The 18864-nt window shown below is 47.7% G+C and overlaps 2 protein-coding genes across 4 annotated transcripts in view; one reads left to right on the top strand and one right to left on the bottom strand.

The window, feature by feature from the left end:
- The first annotated feature begins 1237 nt into the window (after positions 1-1237).
- Positions 1238-7853, top strand: LOC146565046 (acidic leucine-rich nuclear phosphoprotein 32 family member D-like). Of its 3 annotated transcripts, XM_085292926.1 has the most exons (8): positions 1543-2036; positions 4447-4482; positions 4580-4729; positions 5303-5425; positions 5582-5741; positions 5956-6074; positions 6194-6260; positions 6668-7853. In XM_085292926.1, exons 3-8 carry the CDS (start codon positions 4670-4672, stop codon positions 6745-6747), a joined length of 609 nt encoding a protein of 202 aa, XP_085149052.1. In that variant the 5' UTR covers positions 1543-2036; positions 4447-4482; positions 4580-4669; the 3' UTR covers positions 6748-7853. The 3 variants fall into 3 exon arrangements, with proteins under 3 accessions (XP_085149051.1, XP_085149052.1, XP_085149049.1); XM_085292925.1 differs by lacking the exons at positions 1543-2036; positions 4447-4482 and adding an exon at positions 1238-1450; XM_085292923.1 differs by lacking the exon at positions 1543-2036 and having other exon boundaries at positions 4213-4482.
- A 2482-nt stretch (positions 7854-10335) lies between these two features.
- LOC146565045 (pleckstrin homology domain-containing family O member 1-like) overlaps positions 10336-18864 on the bottom strand; it is an 18625-nt gene continuing 10096 nt past the window's right edge. Inside the window, exons 3-6 of the mRNA XM_085292910.1 lie at positions 17342-17482; positions 14213-14317; positions 13087-13185; positions 10336-12570 (exon numbers count right to left, since the gene is read on the bottom strand). Coding sequence (XP_085149036.1) covers positions 11917-12570; positions 13087-13185; positions 14213-14317; positions 17342-17482 — 999 coding nt within the window. The 3' untranslated portion in view covers positions 10336-11916. The remainder of the gene's footprint in view (positions 12571-13086; positions 13186-14212; positions 14318-17341; positions 17483-18864) is intronic.

Genomic DNA, 18864 nt, shown 5'->3' with positions numbered 1-18864 from the left:
ATCCGTGTTGAAGAAAACCAACCAAAATGAAAACATGGCCGCCTGTACATGCCCGTACTTACATGCATGCAGCACCCAGTGAGGAAATGGAAGTCAGATGCTAAAGAACAGCAGCACACAGAGGTCGAACACTGCCCCCTGCAGGCATGTATGAGTCCCAGTCTAAATGTGACTGGAGGAGCTGAAAGAGTCAAATCTGACCAGCGCACAGGGTTGGTGGAACCAAATGGCAACAGTGCCGAAAATGCTGATGGACAAAAAGTTTCCAACTGTTACAGAGAGTGATGCGTGAATGACTGCAGCTTGTTGGCCGCCCCTCCCTGAGCCTGGTTCTGCTGGAGGAGTCTTCCTGTTAAAAGGGAGTTTTTCCTTCCCCTTGTCACCATGTGCTTGCTCATGGGGGGTTTTCTCTGTATCATTGAAGGGTCTTTACCTTACAACATAAAGCACCTTAAGGCAACTGTTGTTCTCTGCAGACACACCTGTTACTCTGTAGACTCTCAAATTTTGACTCTTCCAAATAACTCCCACACAGGTGCTCCCGAGGAAAGACTTTGGTGGTATCTAATGTTTACCTCAGCAATCAGACAGGTGGAAGGTTAAAGGTCAGGAAAATCATGGATCATCTGATTATCTGATGAAAGCAAAGTCTAAACTTGAAAACGTGAAAATCTGTGTTTCGGTCACTTTGCTCCTTACAGAAAAAATGTTCAAGTAAATTATCTGATGTATTTGTTTCATATTTTTCTACCACGTCACCTCCCATGGCTCTTAATAACAAGAAAAAGAAGAAGGAGAATAGAACCTTTAATAAATATGAAAAGATTGAGAAAATACTTTGATTAACTATGATATGGATCATGTTTATTGTTGCAATAAATACTTGAAACAACAAACAGCTTCTGTGGTCAGATCAAAGGCACAAAGCTGGATGCTATAATGTGTGTATAAGTGATTTACTGATGTAAACACTGTGGTTATTTTGCGGTAATCAATGAAAAATGATCACGATGATCATTACAATATGGCGCCAACAAGGACAAAGAGAGGGCGCCTGTAAAGTTTAAACGTTTCGTGCTCATCCTCTCATTGGTAACACTAAAGTGACGTATTTGCATTTACAGCCACTCGCAGACGAGGTCTCTGCATACTAAGATTCTAGGGCGGGGCTTAGTGAGTTGATCGTGTTTGGACCAGTAGCAGGTTAAGCTTCTTAAAAATATGGATATTCATTAGATTGGGGCGTGGTCTAACAGTGGCGGACCGGCAACAGCGAACATGGAGGTTTAGTTGTCGCCTTGTGTCCGTTAGAGAAGGAGGGTCTCACTGACGCGCATTTTATTTTCACTTTTCCTTTGTTATACTTTGTTTTTTCGCCTTCTGTTCGGGCTTCGACATGGAGATGAAGAAGAGGATTAGTCTGGAGCTGAGGAACAGAAATCCAGCCGAGGCAAGTAACTACAACACTTTAATTTATTTATTTCCTGAAGAAACTGGTGAAGGATGCAGTGTGAAGCTATGACGACGCTGATAACATTCGGCGTGGGCGGCCGTCGACTTTTCCCAACCCGCGGACTGATCTTCTGTCGGTGTTTTTGAACGATTAGACGCGACATGTTTGTGGCTCCAACATGGAGGAAACTCCGCTTGGTCCTGGAGGAGGAATCCGCTGCGTGCAGGCTCGCTCCCTCTCCCGCGCTCACTTCTCGCGGGGCAGCCTCGCGCGAGCCTCCCACAGCTAGCACACGGGCTAACAGGCTAACCTGCCGAGTGCCCAGCCCGCATAACAGAACCGCGGCCGAGTGAGTGCGCCGAGAGCCGCCGCAGGTGCTCGGCGGTACCGAGAAAATGCAGTCGCGGACTGTGGATGGGCTCCGCTGCATTTGTTTGAACGCCCCGGGGCGACCGCTCGGCCGAGCCGGCTCCCATTTTAACCTTCACCGTTAGAGAGTTACTGATCTGCGATGGTCGTGCTGTGATGGCGTTTGCAGCCGGACTCCATTCTCATTTCAGCGTTTAAGTGCACATAGTTCTAGGTCAAGTCATTTTTTCTGCCATAACATCATTAAAGGGTCTCCACAGTTTCTTTGTCGGCACGGGTCAGCTCAACACAGGCGCAGTCTAAAATTGATACTTTGTTCACGTTAAATTGGAGTTTTAACAGTTGTTGTTCAGTCTGCTGTTCCCGCCCTCCTCGCTGTGTTTTCAGGCGCACGAGTGCCGCGCGCTTAAATCTCACAAAAATTGCACGAGGTTCGGTGGGAGGCGGATTTAAACGACGGAGAGGGTTTTTAAAAAGTTTCTCGCACACACAGCTTTGGTGGGTGAGGTGTGCTCTCCCACCGGTGATCGTAACGGTGAAGCTGAGCGCCGGTTTTCTGGTCACGTACTAACCGCTATATGGATGAGATCCAACGGGAGAGGGGGAGTGCTGGCCCGGGCGAAGAGCTCTGACCGAAACGGAAGGAAAGTGACCCTCGTTTAGTTTTGTGAAACGTCTGAAACCTGGGTTTACTAGATGCCTCCTCTTCACCAATTGCTGGGCATATACAGCGTTACACCACGTGGTTATTCATGTACCTGAGAACTGCCATACCTGCTTACTTGTTCTACACATGCAGCCCCCCGCATGCTGGAACTGTGTTGTTGTCTTCGTTGTCATCGAAACATATAAATCATGATGAACCGCGCATGCTCAAACCCAGGGCTGGTGAAGCTTTACGTGTGTTCTTTGATATTTTTATTTCACCTTTGTACAGGTAAATCTCATTGAGATCACTATATCATAGCTAAAGCACTTCTGGATGGATGCAAACTGCATTTTGTTGCCTTGTAGCTGTGACATGAGCAATGACGATAAAGTTGAATTCTATTCTACAGGGTGGGCCATTTATATGGATACACCGCAATAACATGGGAATGGTTGGTGATACTAAAGTCCTGTTTGTGGCACATTAGTATATGTGAGGGGGCAAACTCCTCAAGATGGGCGGTGACCATGGTGGCCATTTAGAAGTCGGCCATCTTTGATACAACTTTTGTTTTTTCAATAGGAAGAGGGCCATGTGACACATCACACTTATTGGTAATGTCACAAGAACAACAATGGTGTGCTTGGTTTCAACGTAACTTTATTCTGTCATGAGTTATTTACAAGTTTCTGACCACTTATAAAATGTGTTCAATGTGCTGCCCATTGTGTTGGACTGTCAGTGCAACCCTCTTCTCCCACTCTTCACACACTGATAGCAACACCGCAGGAGAAATGCCAGCACAGGCATCCAGTATCCGTAGTTTCAGGTGCTGCACATCTCGTGTCTTCACACCATAGACAATTGCCTTCAGATGACCCCAAAGATAAAAGTCTAAGGCGGTCAGATCGGGAGACCTTGGGGGCCGTTCAACTGGCCCACGATGACCAATCCACTTTCCAGCAAACTGTTCATCTAGGAATGCTCGGACCTGCACCCATAATGTGGTGGTGAACCATCCTGCTGGAAAAAGTCAGGGAACGTGCCAGCTTCAGTGCACAAAGAGGGAAACACATCATCATGTAGCAATTTCAAATATCCAATGGCCTCGAGGTTTCCATTGATGAAGAATGGACCCACTATCGTTGTACCGATAGTGGGTCCATTAGTTGTACCGACTAATGCCACTCTCCAGTGACATGCGGCGAGTGCTACGCTGTGGGCTCTTGCTGAATGAAGCTAGGACAGCCACTGATGTTTCTTCATTACTGACAGTTTTCTTGCGTCCACATTTTGGCAAATCCAACACTGAACCAGTTTCACGAAACTTAGCAAGCAGTTTGCTGACTGTAGCATGGGAGATGGGTGGTCTCGTAGGGTGTCTTGCATTGAAATCTGCTGCAATGACCCGGTTACTGCGTTCACCAGATATCAACACGATTTCGCTCCTCACGTGTTAACCTTCGACATGTCAATGGCTGTGAACAAAGAGAAACTTGTAAATAACTCATGAAAGAATAAAGTTACGTTGAAACCAAGCACACCATTGTTGTTCTTGTGACATTACCAATAAGTGTGATGTGTCACATGACCCTCTTCCTATTGAAAAAACAAAAGTTGTATCAAAGATGGCCGACTTCTAAATGGCCACCATGGTCACCGCCCATCTTGAGGAGTTTGCCCCCTCACATATACTAATGTGCCACAAACAGGACTTTAATATCACCAACCATTCCCATGTTATTACGCTGTATCCATATAAATGACCCACCCTGTATTCTATATGAGGTCTCGTTTTCAAGAAGCGAGGCCCAGAGGTGTGTATGAAGTTGGGTACACACCTGTAACTGTGGGCAGGGAGATGTGTGAGTGTGTAATAGCCGGGCAAACTGTCCCCCCCCGGGGCTACAGTAATTTTTAAATGCGCACACGTCGGAAGATCGTTTATTTAACACATTATATTTTACGGTCACAGACTGCAGTCTGTGTGTACGCCACCAGGTGGCAACAGGTGAGTGTGAGGCATGCAAACTGAAAGTTTGAATAAACCTGTGATGTATAATGTGGTGTAAATTTTACTCTTTGTCATGTGATGTGGTGGCGCTCAGGTGGCCGAGCTGGTGGTGGATAACTGTCGCTCCAGCGACGGTGAGGTGGAAGGACTCACAGACGATTACACGGGGCTGGAGATCCTCAGCATGGTGAATGTCGGCCTCAGCTCGCTCTCCAAACTGCCCTCACTGCCCAAACTACGCAAGGTCAGTTCACCCGCAGCTACGACACCTGAACACAGCACAGTCAGGATCGGCGTGTGTGCTGTGATGAACATCACATGTGACCTCTGATTGGATGTACCTTCTGAATGTGTCTTATGACCTTTGACCCCAGCACTGACCCTCACACTGAGAAGATGAACGATATTCCACTTTTATGCATCAGCTTGTTTCTGCCACAGGAAAGCAGTATTGTGCACTTTGAGATACCGAACTCAAATTTAGGGATATGGCCCACACACATCATCCATCTGCATCCGGATAATAAGGAAATGTCATCCACCGAGCTAGATCCTGGTTAGCAGTACTAACTTGAAATTTCAACTCAGAATTTGGAGTTATGTTTGACTTTATTTGTTTTTCAGTGGTGGAAACAAAGTTTCATACTTTTGGAGATGAATGAAAATATTTGAAGTACTGCTGCAGTACTGTACTACTGTAGTACTTCTACACAGTCGATAGATGAGGAAAGATCTGGCGGGAATGAGCTGAGTAGTTGTTGTCTGTGTGCTGCTTCCTCCTCTCAGCACGCATGATGATGCATTTCCTGTGTTTCAGTTGGAGGTGAGCGATAACACCATCTCGGGGGGTCTGGACGCGCTGGCGGAGAAATGTCCCAGCCTGACCTACCTGAACCTGAGCGGGAACAAGATCAAGGATCTGAGCACCATCGAGCCTCTGGTACGTCCATTCATTAAGCTCGTTAGGCCGATCGCTAACGAAACACCCGAACCTGTCGATGGGAGACCCTGAAACGTAGCAGCAGATTAAAGTCGGGGATTCTGGCGTTGCTGTCCATGTTTTTGAGGGTTCCTCTGCTTTGTTCTTGTACTGCAGCAAAACCTGAAGAACCTGAAGAGCCTGGACCTGTACAGCTGTGAGGTCTCAGCGCTGGACGACTACAGAGAGGGCGTCTTCGAGCTGCTGCCTCAGCTCACTTACCTGGACGGGTTTGACGAGGAAGACAATGAGGTGCCCGACTCCGAGGCCGAGAACGGTGAGCCGCTAACGCGGAGTCTCTCTGGCTTGACCGAGGGGCGGGGTCTATTTGTTTTTCATGTGCACACTTCGTTAAGCCATAAACGTTTCCGTCCAGTGAGCGCGTGCAGATCTGCTGGTCGCCTTCAGCCGCCTAATTCGGATTAAGGACAGGAAGTGGTCCACGGGGAGGACGAACGTCCTGTTTCTGATGTTAGGATGTTTTGTTCCAGATGAGGATGATGAAGCCGGCCCGCCGGGAGATGACGACGATGAAGACGACGATGAGGATGAGGAAGGCTCTGAGGGAGACGAGGTCGGTCTGTCGTACCTGATGAAGGAGGGAATCCAGGTGAGAGGTCATGACTTACAACTTCATTTATAATGAAGGTAAACAGAGAGCAGAGGAGGAGGAGCCTGCCTCACGGCGTGCTCACAGTTGAGTTTAACGTGTTTTTAACATATTTTAAGGATGAAGAGGACGATGGAGACTACGTCGAGGAGGACGAAGAGGACGAGGAGGAAGAAGAGGACGGAGGTTTGTGTCGCTGAAACGTGATTGGATTCTTTTGGGGGGAGGGGAGTTGTTTTTTTACGGCCCCTGTGGCGGTCGTCACGGTGACTTCGCCGTCGATGTCTGTGTTACAGTAACGATCACATCATGGCGTTTAAACTGCACGCTTAGGCCACGTTTCCCTGGTGACAGCTTTTACATGTGCGTAGTTACCCGATGATGAGTCATTGCGAGTTTCGCTGTCATGTGATTGATGTGTTCAATGAAACCCGTTCAGTGCAGCGCCACCTAGTGGTAAAAACGCTTTCTGCTCTTCTCTCGGCTGAGTGAAGGAATCGTAGTTCTGTCAGGGTTGCTTCCTCCTCAGTGTCACCATGTTATTGATTACTGATTATTGATCAGGTGATTGATGGCTGCTCTGATTTCCTCAGATGAGGACGGCGCTGCTGTTCAGGGCGAGAAGAGGAAGAGAGACGCCGATGATGAAGGTGAAGATGACGACGACGAGTAGTCCAATCACCTTCGTACGCTATATCGTCTGACACCCCCGCCCCTCCCCACCTCCCCCTGACCCTGGCAGGATGTGGTTTTGGAGCTCCAGACAAACAGGAAACTGCGATCAGGCTCATCGCTGTCCTTCACCGCGGTGATGTCACTCCGCCAGCCAGCTGGTCAGCAGGAGGTCGATAACAGAGCTCAGAAATGCGCCGCGTTCCCTCAGACATGTCACGCACAGATATGGAATTCAAGAAAGTCACGAAGGACAAAAAAATAGGAACACCTCAGCAGCTCCTCAGTCTGCTCCAGATTCATCACCTCCTCATCACAGACAGCAGGGGGCGGCAACACGCCATTCCCCACTCCTGTGAACAGAATATTTAACAATCCCAGGAACGCCCTTCGTGATTGGTGTTTCTCAATTATGTCTGTGAAGGTTCTCAGTCATCCAGGTCATCGTAGTCTAAGGAGCTTGGAAAGCGTCTGGACTGCAGAGGGCAGAGCTGAAGAAGCGTCTCAGATGAGAGGTGAAACATCTTCAAGCCACTTAAAGACGTCCAGACGCTTTTCTTTCCAAGCTCTTAGACATCACAGCGCTGCCAGACTGTCTACCTAGAGAACGCGGCGTGTTCCTGTCTCTCCTTTATTGATTATTGATCAGCTGGAAGGCGGAGCTCTTCCCAGTCAACCCAGTTCTTCTGACCCTGTGACTCCACTCTACACTACCCATGATTCTCAGCAGCTGATTGCGCCAAACATGGATCCAGAGTTGCCCTCCTCTCTGCTCTCTGATTGGATGACTCCAAAGCTCTCTGTAGTTGGCTCCTCCCCTAAGCTTTTTTTCTTCATTCTTTTAAATTGACTGTTACTGTTTTAACCCCGCCCCCGTCACCTGTGGGTCTGCGGCCTCCCTTCCCACCCCCACGGGTCCCTGTGTAAATAGAAGTGAACTGGTCTCTGTAGGTTTGTGCTGTCGTCCGTTTGGCCTGATCTGTCGTGTTAAGTTTGGAAGCGTGAAGCTGGAGCGATGCTCCTCCTCCGTAATTTTATTTTTTTATTCCTGTGTTCTGATCGTGTTGCTGTAACCAGAGTGTTTTTGAATAAAATGACTGAAATCTCCACGCCTTCTCCTTTCTCGTCACATCTCTTCACGCCCTAAATTATGAAAACAATTTTATTTTTCACTTTAGAATAAAGAACAATCAGAAATGGAAAGGCTCCTCGTGTTCTTCTTCCTGATGTTGCTGTCTCTCGGTGTAGCTACATCTATCACTGCGGCGTGCGTGTCCAGTTTGTCCAACAGGAATGTCTCGGGTTTGGCTGCTGTGGCAGCGCCCAGCTCCTGGAGTGTGTTCCTGTGCCGCCATGATCAGTATCCAGTGATGAATCCTTTTTGTGGAAATCTGCTGCAGGTTTCCAACCTGTTGGTTTCCAGCTGTAGTTGCAGCTCTCTGCCTGCAGAGGGCAGAGTTGTCCCTTTGTGAGGGTCATAATGTGTCACCTGAGAACAGGCCAGATATTTGTCTAAGTTAAAATAAGTTCCCTGGTGAGCCACGCCCATTTTTCAGATGTTTTATTTTGAATATTTTGTAATAAGCACATGAATCACTTGCTGACCGATGATTGGTTCTTTCTGCTGACAGCTCATCAAATGATTTCACATCATTGCAGTCACGCTTCCTGCTGTGCGTGTGTGTCTTGACTCGATATACTCCTGTCATGAGCACTCGGTCCTCTGAAGATTTATTTTTTCCTTATATGGATGTACATCACAACGAGGGGCGGAGCCAAGCACACGCAGCTCTGATTTCTGTGATAAAAATGTTTTACTTCACTTTTTATAGAAAGGAGGAAATTAAACAGAATCTGAAGCAGTCTGTTTTTCACAGACGAGCGTTCGGGCGTCTTACAGCGTCATGGTGACGATCAGGCGGTCAAAGTTCATCGTGAGACTCATAAAGTCATAAAACTGATTTGATAAGCTTCAGGTACCAAATCATTGACCATGTTCCTCATTTTAAACCTGCTCTTCGATCTTTTACCATTATAATCCGTCTCAGAGGTCAGAGGTCACCGTACAGAAGCACGGCCTCAGTGGGCCGCGGGCTCTGTGATCGCAGGTGTTCCCCAGCTCTCTGTCTGTGATCATGAAACTGACCTCGCAGCCCATCGTTGGTCAGTCATGAAGCAGAAGTGTTTATGATGAAACCTGCAGTCAGCTGACACTGATGAGGTAACGCCGTTTAACTGAACACACACACACACACACACTCTGATCAGTAAATCTGAGCCGATCCATCAATCTGATGTTCACCTGACATTTACTGACTTTGTTTATGGCACTTGGTGATGTTCCCACAGGGAGGCGACTAACCTGTGTGCTGCAGGTGTGTGTGTGTGTATGTAAATGTCTTTGATTTGTTTCAATCATCAGGCTCCACCTGATAAGCAAATGATCTGCAGTTTGCATCCAGTTTGAATGAGACGTCTGAGAGCGACCTGCACACCTGCTGATGCTGGAAAACACCTGCTTTACACTGCAGCAGGGGCGTAGCCAGAGGGTAGGCGTGTCCACCGCAGGGCGGTGACCAGCGAGGGACTTTGAAGCTCTCAGACGTCACTGATGAGTGGGCCTGCTCTTCCTCAGCTTTGTTCTCCTTTTCATGACTCTAAAGTTTTCACAGGCTGGTCACGACGCCGTCAGTGTCCCGCTCTCGTCCTTAGAGGTTTAGAATAATAAATGTGGTGCACGCTGTCTGCTGAATCTCACTGTAACCGAACCCCCTGCAGGTATCACACCTGCATCTCAGCTCAGCCTCTTCACACACCAGCCGGCTCCTCCGCAGGAGCAACCTTTAACCAGCAGAAGTCACGATGATGCTTCCTGCCTTTAGTCTGAGCTGATCCGAGCACCTGGGAGGCGTTTTTTAGCTGAGGTGCAGGAGTGCGCCCTGAAAACCGGCACGCTGAGCATTTATTAGTACAGACAGGTGAGTCTGCAGGTGTGACCTGAAGGTGTTTCTCATCTCAGCTGAGAGTCAGTTGGCAACAGCAGGTCTCTTAGCAACAAGAGCTCACACGCTTCAAGTTCAGTTTTCATCACTTCTGAGGACTTTACATTAACTCACATTTGTTTCCTGCAGATCCTCTGACGTCCAGCAGAGGCAGCAGTGAGTTTGTCTCAGAGACTCCATGTTAAAACGTTACAGCAGAAATAAACGTGTTTAACGTAATAGGGGCGTGTCGTCTTTGACCCACAGGTATCTGTAGCTGCTAACCATCTGCTAGCATCACCTGAACTGGACCTCTGGACCGTGTTTGTGCTGTCAGAGCCTTTTGTGAGTGAAATTTGAGAATTTTGATTGGATGTTCCTGATTAAATATGTCTGTGGAAGTAAACTGACAATGTAATTCATCTAAACCTTAAATCTAATCTGAATCCAACGTTCCACAGAATAAACTTAACCCGAGCCCCCCGGTGTGGTCAAACTTCAAGTTTAGTTATTACGAACCAATTTGTGTGGCCCCACATTGACTCAAAACAGGAACACACACACACTCACTCCTCATTAGCAGATCAAACAGACGGCACAGATCCAGGTTGAGTTTGCAGGTTTTATTTTAGCACATGAACTGATCAGGACTCACAGCATCACCACCTGCTTCACATCCCTTCAGGACTACATCTCCCATCATCCCCTCTGGGTTTAAGGCTACAGCAGCTGGCGAGGAGAAGTGCGAGTATAAAATGATCAAAAAAACACAGGAAGATCAGAGGAAACAGGAACAAATACAGCACGTGCAAGGACAAATACAGATCAATAAAATCAATCACAATCAGCCGGTTCTCACACCCACCTCTGACGGATGTGCTGAATGTGAGACACAAAAATGAAGCTACCTGTTTGTTATTTATTGCTCCCACTGAACCTTGATCATCTTCCAGCTCGATACAATCTGATAAAAAAATAAACTTATGCTCCGAGGAAACTCGCTAATTGTTATTGCGGAATCGAAAAACTCCAAATAAAAACAGTTTCTGGTAAACCGTCTGAGCACGCTCATAGGTGTGCACCGCGAAGAAGCTCTCTGTGAGTGTGACGGGTTGTTTCCATGGACACGCATGATTGGAGGTCATGCTATGGCTGTTAAAGATACCCTGGAGTGTTGAACCTGCTTCATAGTGCAGACCTCAGGAGCTCTGATTGGACAGTTGGTCCAGTTCCTGATGAACTTTTACACCTGAGTTTCCAGCTAAGATTGAAGGCGGCCACATTCAGAGAAGAAGAAGAGTCCGAGGAGGACGACTCGGGAAGCAAAAGCCGGTCGCAGCGTAGATCGGTTCATCCTCGCCGGCTTCTGTGACGGCGGCTGAGACCATGACTGGTTCTGGTTGTTCTTGTGTGAACTTTTCTAACAACGTGTGAAAGTAAGCTGTTTGTTCTGATGAACCAAACATCTGATGTACCGACTTTAAATTCCTTAATAACAACTGCACAAACTGCTTTTTCCTCTGCAGAACGACTTCCTCTGCAGTCAGCAAAGAACAAAACCAGTCGCATTAACTGGTTCTGATGGAAGTCCAGAGCTCCAGAAAAAGCTGGTACTGAGCGGCGTCTGTGGGGGAAACCAACCATCAGCAGGAAGACCAGTTCGTACCGTCACTTTCAGAGTCGTCCTCCAACTCTGACCTCCACAGTAAACACCCTGCATTCGTACCGTCGACTGATTCCTCTTCAGTTTTTAAGCCTCAAACTGAAGGTTTGTCCCAGGAAGCAGAGCATAAAGGATCCACAGGTAAGGCCGTGGACCAGAATGAGATCGGGGTCCACAGTTTCCACGTCTCCAAACTCTTGTCTTGGCACATTTCCGGTCTCTCTGACAATGACGTCAGGTAAGTTTCCTTTAAAGGAACCTAAACTGAAAAACTACTCGGGTTAATCAAAGGCAGCGACGAGCCGACCAACCAGAATCAGGAACCTTCTGAGGAACAATTCCTGTTAGGTTTGGAGGTTTGAGGGGACCTGTAGGTTAGTCTCTGAGGGATCTATGCCTCAGGTATCAAGTCCTGGAAGCAGCTAAAACCTGAATTTAAAGAGTTTTAAAGTGATTCGTCCATCTTCATCGGAAGTCCATCGGACACAGCCGTTCACCCGGGCCGGGCTGAGTCGTACCGGCCGGCTCACATCAGGCTCTTGCGGTTTAGTCTGGAACTTTTAGAAGAGGTGATAGGGGAGGTGGAGTCCAGTTGTTGGTACAACTCCCTGAGCTCCTTCACCTCCTCCAGCACCTCCTGCGCCTGACTCCAGGCCGCCTTCGCCTCCTTCAGGAGTCTTTCTGCCTCGGTCGACTCCTTCCCCCACCTCACCATTCCCCGCTCACCCTCGGTGTCGCCCCGCACTTCCTTCAGCAGCCTTTCCGTCTTCTCCAACTTCTGGCTGATGAGCTCCTGCAGCTGACTGACGGGCGCCATCGCAGCGGTCGGTGCGGAGGCAGACGAACGACTCGCTGCCGCCGTTTTACTCTTATCGGCTCTAGTCTCAGAGTGGCTCAGGATCTCATCCATGGAGGCGCAGCGGTTTTTCTCTGCTGTCGTGAGGCGTTTTTCTGGCTGGGGGGTCTGCTCTGAGACCACCGTCACCTCACGGGGAAGGCTGTGAGATTTCCCAGCAGCCTCGGCAGTCCGAGCTGAGAGCGCGCCATCTGTTTTGGACCTGGCACAGTCCGGACTGAGGTGGGATGCAGAATTTTCCAAGCCGGTTCCTTGAGTGTTTGCAGCATCCTCTTCCTGGATCAAGTCCAGAGTCAGCATCCCATCCGAGGAGGAGGTGGAGGCCTGACAGACAGAGAGAGGAGGAAAATCAACAAAGACACAAAGAGTCTGACGGAAAAAAGCTTTTTCAGGCCGCTCTGACCACCAGAACGAAGAGTCCCACAGTCAGTCTGCACATACCTGACAGGTCAGAACAAATGTTTCGGTGCAAAGCAGAGGAAAAACGATTCGTGCCAAAGAAAACCCCAAAATAACAACTGTTCAATGCTTCTATTAAAACAAAGAACAACTGTGAACGGCATCGATAAACTGTTCGAAATATCCAGAAAACAATCTGCTGAAAAAACACAAAAAACTGTGGAAAAACTTACCAACCATTCAAAACGGCTCAAAGCTGCCCCAAAATCTGAATAACACTGAAAATCCCACCAACACCTCCAAAATAAGGCAAACAGCACACTGTAAAAAGTGTCCCAACAGGATGCGCCCGCTGCTAACCTGTAACCTGCCTCATCATTCACATCAGAAGTTCGAGGTTTGATGAAGAATAAAGTCCCAGAGGAAGAGGAGGATACTGACCACAGCCAGCAGGTGGCCTCTGGTTGGCAGTCGGCGGTTGTGAGGGATCTTCACTCGATCTCGAGTCAGATGAGACAGCTGCGAGTCTTCGACCATCACCTAAAAACAAACGAAGAAGGCACGTGGCCACCAATCACTGTGGGAGCTCCTCCAGGACAAACCTGACACAATCACATAAAGACACCTTAAGCAGTTACACGACCTGCAGTCATCATCATCATCATGGTGCTCTCACAGACGGAGCCGCGAACGCTTCCATGTAGGTAACTTAGCATTAGCCAGCACGAGCTCAGGATTGGACGTCCTGCTGACGCTGGCCGTACTTCCTGTTGACTGTTTATGAGGCGTGTTTCTACCTGGTGATTGGATGGATTCCTCACTTTTTTTTTACCACTTTGACACCCAGTCTAAGGCGTGGCCACCGCACATCATGATCTCAAGAGTTTGGATGTAACACAGCACATCATCAATAGGACATGCATGTGCCACTAGCCTGGAACACGCTGTGAAAGACTATTGATCGGGGTATCGACGTGAGTATCGAGCGGTGGAAAAGGCAGACAGCTGCTCTGGCACATGCGCTGCTACAGAATAAACACATCAAAACAGAAAAGTCGCAGGAAACGCCAACATCGAGAGTCAGACCTGCATTAAAATCAGACGCCGCTCAGCCGTGTAACAGGAAGTGAGTGGGGGAAGCAGCCCAGTCACATGAAACACGCATGTTCAGGTTCAGTAACTTCTGCTTTCATCATGTCTACTTCCTTTATAAAAGAATCAAACCACAGAAACACATTCAGAAGCTGCCTGAGAGTCTGATTTTAGCGTCACTGACGTGTTCGACGTACGATGGCCACGGACAGTTCTGCACGTCAGACACACTCGGAAACGAAAACCTCGATTCAGTTTCATTTACAGCTCAAGGGTGAAAGGTCGTCGACTGTCCCAGACGTCCTCACCTGATCCGAACAGCTTCCATCTTTAAACCTGGAAAAACTACACAATCTGTCCAGGTGACAAACTACTAACAAGTCTGCGGCTTTCAGGCTGCTGACGAACAAAGGCGGGCCCAATCTTACTGACTAAACACAGCGGGGCTCCCTGTTTACATAATCAAAGATCACACCTCGTCCAGAACGCTGTTCTTGGCTCTGGTGATGGCGGCATTCAGGACGCTGATCCAGGATTCTTTCTCCTCTGGGCTGACAGCGAGGAAGACGAGGTTGGGAACCTGCAACAGAGCAGAGACACAACAGAGTTAGTCCACGCTCACGCCATCAGACACGCCGGTTTGTATTTTTAATGTTTCAATATTTGGTTCAGTTTTTCAGGCATTTAGAGCTTTTAATGGAGACGCCACAGACGCAGAAATGATTTTACCTCGAGCTGAAAGTATCTGTGTTTATTATTCAGAGCAGGTCTCACACAGACGTCTGTACGTTATAACAGAAGCTGCTTTACTGTGAACACTGATTGGATAGAACTGCTGACATCACACATAAGGACCCCGCCCCTGTCCCCCTTCAGCTGGATTACGAAGCCTCGGTGGGTGACACTTGCTGAGTGTGTGTGTGTGTGTGTATACATGTTTGTCTGTCAATGTGGGGACCACTATTAGTGCAAAGACCTGTAGGGTCCTCACTGTCACACTTCAAACCAACATGGAGGACATCATGTGAAGCGGTGCTGCGATGTCACCAGTAACCACAGAAAGGGATTCTACTGCACTAGAAAGCAGTAAAATAATTAAAATGGAGCTATCGTTTCGACCGTTCTGTCAAAAAAACCTTTTTGTTTATCTTGTCATTACCCAAACTGCACACCGAAGCTCTTTGTTTCTGCACACGGACATAAGGTGCAATATTCCTGCTTCTTCCTTTCACAATAAAAGTCTTGACATGCACTGTGTGACTTCTGTGGCGCCAGTGTCCGGCAGCCTCGCCTCTGTCAGTGCGCCCCAGGGTGGCTGTGGCTACAATGTAGCTGCCATCACCAGTGTGTGAATGTGTGTGTGAATGGGTGGATGACTGGATATGTAAAGCGCTTTGGGGTCCTTGGGGACTAGTAAAGCGCTATATAAATACAGGCCATTTACCATTTATTTATTTACTTCTGAACATAAACTTGCTTCGAGCAGGGTTTTTCTAGGTTGCATAAAGTAAAGGAAAAAAGGGAAACAGTCACAAAACATATTTATTCTTCAGAAAAGAACCCTTCTCAGAGTGGACATAAAGGTCAAGATCAGGACTTTTTCACCGTGAGCAGGTAACCGATTCACGACTAATGAATCATCTCAGATGTTCTGTGGACTGATGTCTACTCTGTCTTTGGCTTCTTCTTTCTGGAATACGACAGCACTGGTTTCATACTGAGAACAGTTTGATCCTCATCCTCCATCTTCCTGTGCTAATGTGTTTGTTTTAGCCTAATTATAGCTCTGTAACTAGCCACCAGCTAGCACATCATCATATGTCATCTAGGCCAACTTCACGACCCTCCAAACATCTCTGAAATTAATTTTGATAACACCCACAGTCATGGCAGAGCGGTATATTTAGAGATCCTTCACTCAGAACATGAAACACCCTCTTTAGTTGGAAACCAGTTAGCTAATTTCCTGCTAACGCTTAACTCTGCTAAAGCTCATAAAACATTTTTTTTTCAAGCACGCCTGGAGTTTAAACTTTATTGTAAGACCTCAGAGAAGAGCGCAGGGCCCTCAAGCTCCCAGGTAGAGGACCCGAGCTTGAAGATAAAGATCGCCCGCATATCTTAACAAAAAATACATAAAATACATACATATAGATGGAAAAATCCATATAAATGAAAAAGAAAAAGACATTTCCTATAATTGTATCAATAGAAAAGTAAACTTAAAATGCCTAAAAATAAAATACCTGTGTGAAGTTTAAGAAAAAGGTTAGTTAGTAATAAACTGTATAAATAAAATAACCCTCCATAAGAGGAATAAGAGGCCATGGCTTGACCACACAGAGACTTTGGCGGTGCAGGAGGCGGACCTTGATATCAGGTCTCCACCCCTCCGAGAATTTGTCCTGTATATGACATCACCAGGAAACCTGCAGCACAGATTCTGGCATTTCATGGCATATTTCAACTCTGGAGGGGTTTCAGGGTTCAAGACCAGGTCCCGTTCAGGTAACACACGTCAGTGATGGTCCTCACAAGTACCCAAAGACAAGTATGTGTGTGTAATAGAATCTGCCACCCAGTCTGCAGGACACTTGATCCGCCCCTCCCCCTTTCCCCAAGAGCATTCTGGGTATCTGCGAACATCTGGTGTGTGTGTGTGTGTGTGTGTGTGTGTGTGTGTGTGCTGCTGTCGAGGAAAGCCTCTTGGAGCTGGAGCTCCACCTGTGCTCACTGACAGCCGCTGCTGAGTCGGGTCAATAACAGCTCCACCTGCTTTCCTGCACAGTTCAGACGGAGGTTTTATTCAGATTCACTCTGAGCTTCTGCACATGTGCAGACCGTGCGACACACGAGCCGCCTGGGAACATGAATAATCAATGACCTTAGGTTACAGGAGGTTTGATGAATCAGAGCTCTGCCTCTGCTGAGCACCGCTGCTGCTGCTCTTTATGGGACAAGTGAGGCGTGGATGGTGTTAATCACAGCGAGTCCTCCCCTGCTGGCGCTCCTTCTGGACTCTGATGGGACCAGCACGACCAACATGGACGCAGCTTTCATCAGTTTCACACTCGCCTGCTGCAACTTTTTATGGCGGTCACTCCAAACACCATGGGAAGTGTCTGTGGACGTGGACATGACAGCCGACTCAAATACAGATGAATCTCAGGCCGCCGTCAGGCGGGATTCTCGTGACACCACCAACATGTGGGAGGAGCTTACTGACACTTATCACCAGGAAAAAGGAGCCTTGATGTTCTGTAAATATGTTTCTGTGACCTAATTCCCAGTTTTACAAAGACTCCTCCTCATCCCATTGGCTGTTTGTGAATAATGATGATGATGATCATCATAATACAGATGGAGGCCCCGGGGCAGAGCCAGGATGCTGGAGACGTGACATCTCTCAGCTGGCCTGGGAACGCCTCGGTTTCCCTCGGATGAGCTGGAGGAGGAAAAAGGGCGGATGATAATGACGAGGGATCAGGTGTGGTGGCTTTTGGTCGTTTGGGACAGCAGGCTGAGAGCAGACAGGTGAGGTCCACCTGACAGTGAGCTGGCAACAGCACGGTGTGTCAGGTGTGTGCAGGTGTGTCAGGTGTACCGTGTTTCCTGGCGAGCTGCAGCGCTGCAGTCTGAACTTGCTGTGGTTCTTCTTGCTGCGGCTCTTGTTCTTCCTGAGTTCCTCGCAGCGCTCGTAGTCCGACAGGTCCAACACCTCGTCAGCTCGACCCAGCTCCTTCACCTACAGACACACAGGTATTACAGGTAAGTAACATAGGCAGGTAATACAGACAGACATCTGGAATCCTCTTTCACGGTTGCTGATTGGTTGAGGCTGTTGCCTAAGGAACAGCTAAGGCACAGGTCGTGACAGCAGGTAACGAAGGTCATTGGACAGGTGAGTCAGGTGTCCTGACCTCACCTGCTAACAGTGTTAGTCTGTGCATGAGTACGAACCTTCATCCTCCTGATCAATCAGCATCACCTCATTATTCTTTTATTTGTTATGTGTACAAACTCCTGACAACGGTCACTACTGTCATTATTACTACTAAACTCTCAACGGACGCGCTTTGACCTTTAACCTTTTAATGAAACTGCAGGATTCCTGATGTTGTCTGTGTCACCTGAGGTGACCTTATCCGTCATTATAATTACTTCTGCGATTGGTGGACGTCATCGCTCACATGACCAAAACAACATGTCTTTATTCTCCAGTAAGAGGCTGTTCGGCCACACCCACATCCAGGTGGATCCCCTTAATGGTACTCGGTGAAAGCCTCACACTCACTGAGCCTGATGGGATTTGTAGTCTGACATCAGCTGAACATCTGGAGCTCATCTTTCAGTCTGAGGGACAGATGTTGATGCTAACGCCACTGTGAGGTGCTCTGAAGCATGAAAGCTGATTGGTTGTTGCCTCGTGTTTTGCAGCAGGTGTTTGGATGTGAGCAGCACTGACCCTCCGCTATCAGCTGATCTGCTCTGTGCTTACATCCACTCTGGGTTTAGGTTTACACACACGTGCACACACACACCAGCTCTCAGCGTGTTAGCATGTGCTAAGTGAAGGTTTCTCTTGTCACATCAGCTCATCAATCTCCATGGAAACAGCATCCATTATTAACCAGCATTAAAGTGAGACTTCCTGGGAGGCAGGACTCCCCCCCCATACACACACACACAGACACTTATTTATAACGCACATCAAACTTCCTCTTCCTCAAGATGAATGTTGTTAAAATGAACATCTTACCAAAATTTTTATTTTTATTTCAGTCAATTCCCTTATTTTTGCCGAAACATTTTTTTGTTTCACTGGACAAGATTATTGGTTCTTTCATTTGGGGAGGGAAGCCACCTAGGGTCTCTAAAACTTTGCTGCAGCGATGCAGATTTAGTGGAGGACTTGCATTACCTAATTTTTTAGTCTACTACTGGGCCGCTCACATCCATAAACTTTGCTACTGGCTAAAATCTTCTGGTTCCTCGTGGTGTAAATTGGAGCTATCATCATGTAGGGGCTCTTCTTTACCGGCTTTGCTCTATTCCTCTTTACCCGTGAGACCCTCTCTGTACACTGATAATCAGGTGGTTCTTAACACACTCAAAATCTGGTTTCAG

This window comes from Mchenga conophoros, linkage group LG11, assembly GCF_057382185.1.
Source record: "Mchenga conophoros isolate Kocher_MC1m ecotype Shallow Benthic linkage group LG11, M_conophoros_male_GT1.1, whole genome shotgun sequence".
In the NCBI taxonomy this organism is placed as follows: domain Eukaryota; kingdom Metazoa; phylum Chordata; class Actinopteri; order Cichliformes; family Cichlidae; genus Mchenga; species Mchenga conophoros.
This window is presented reverse-complemented; position numbering and strand designations above follow the sequence as displayed.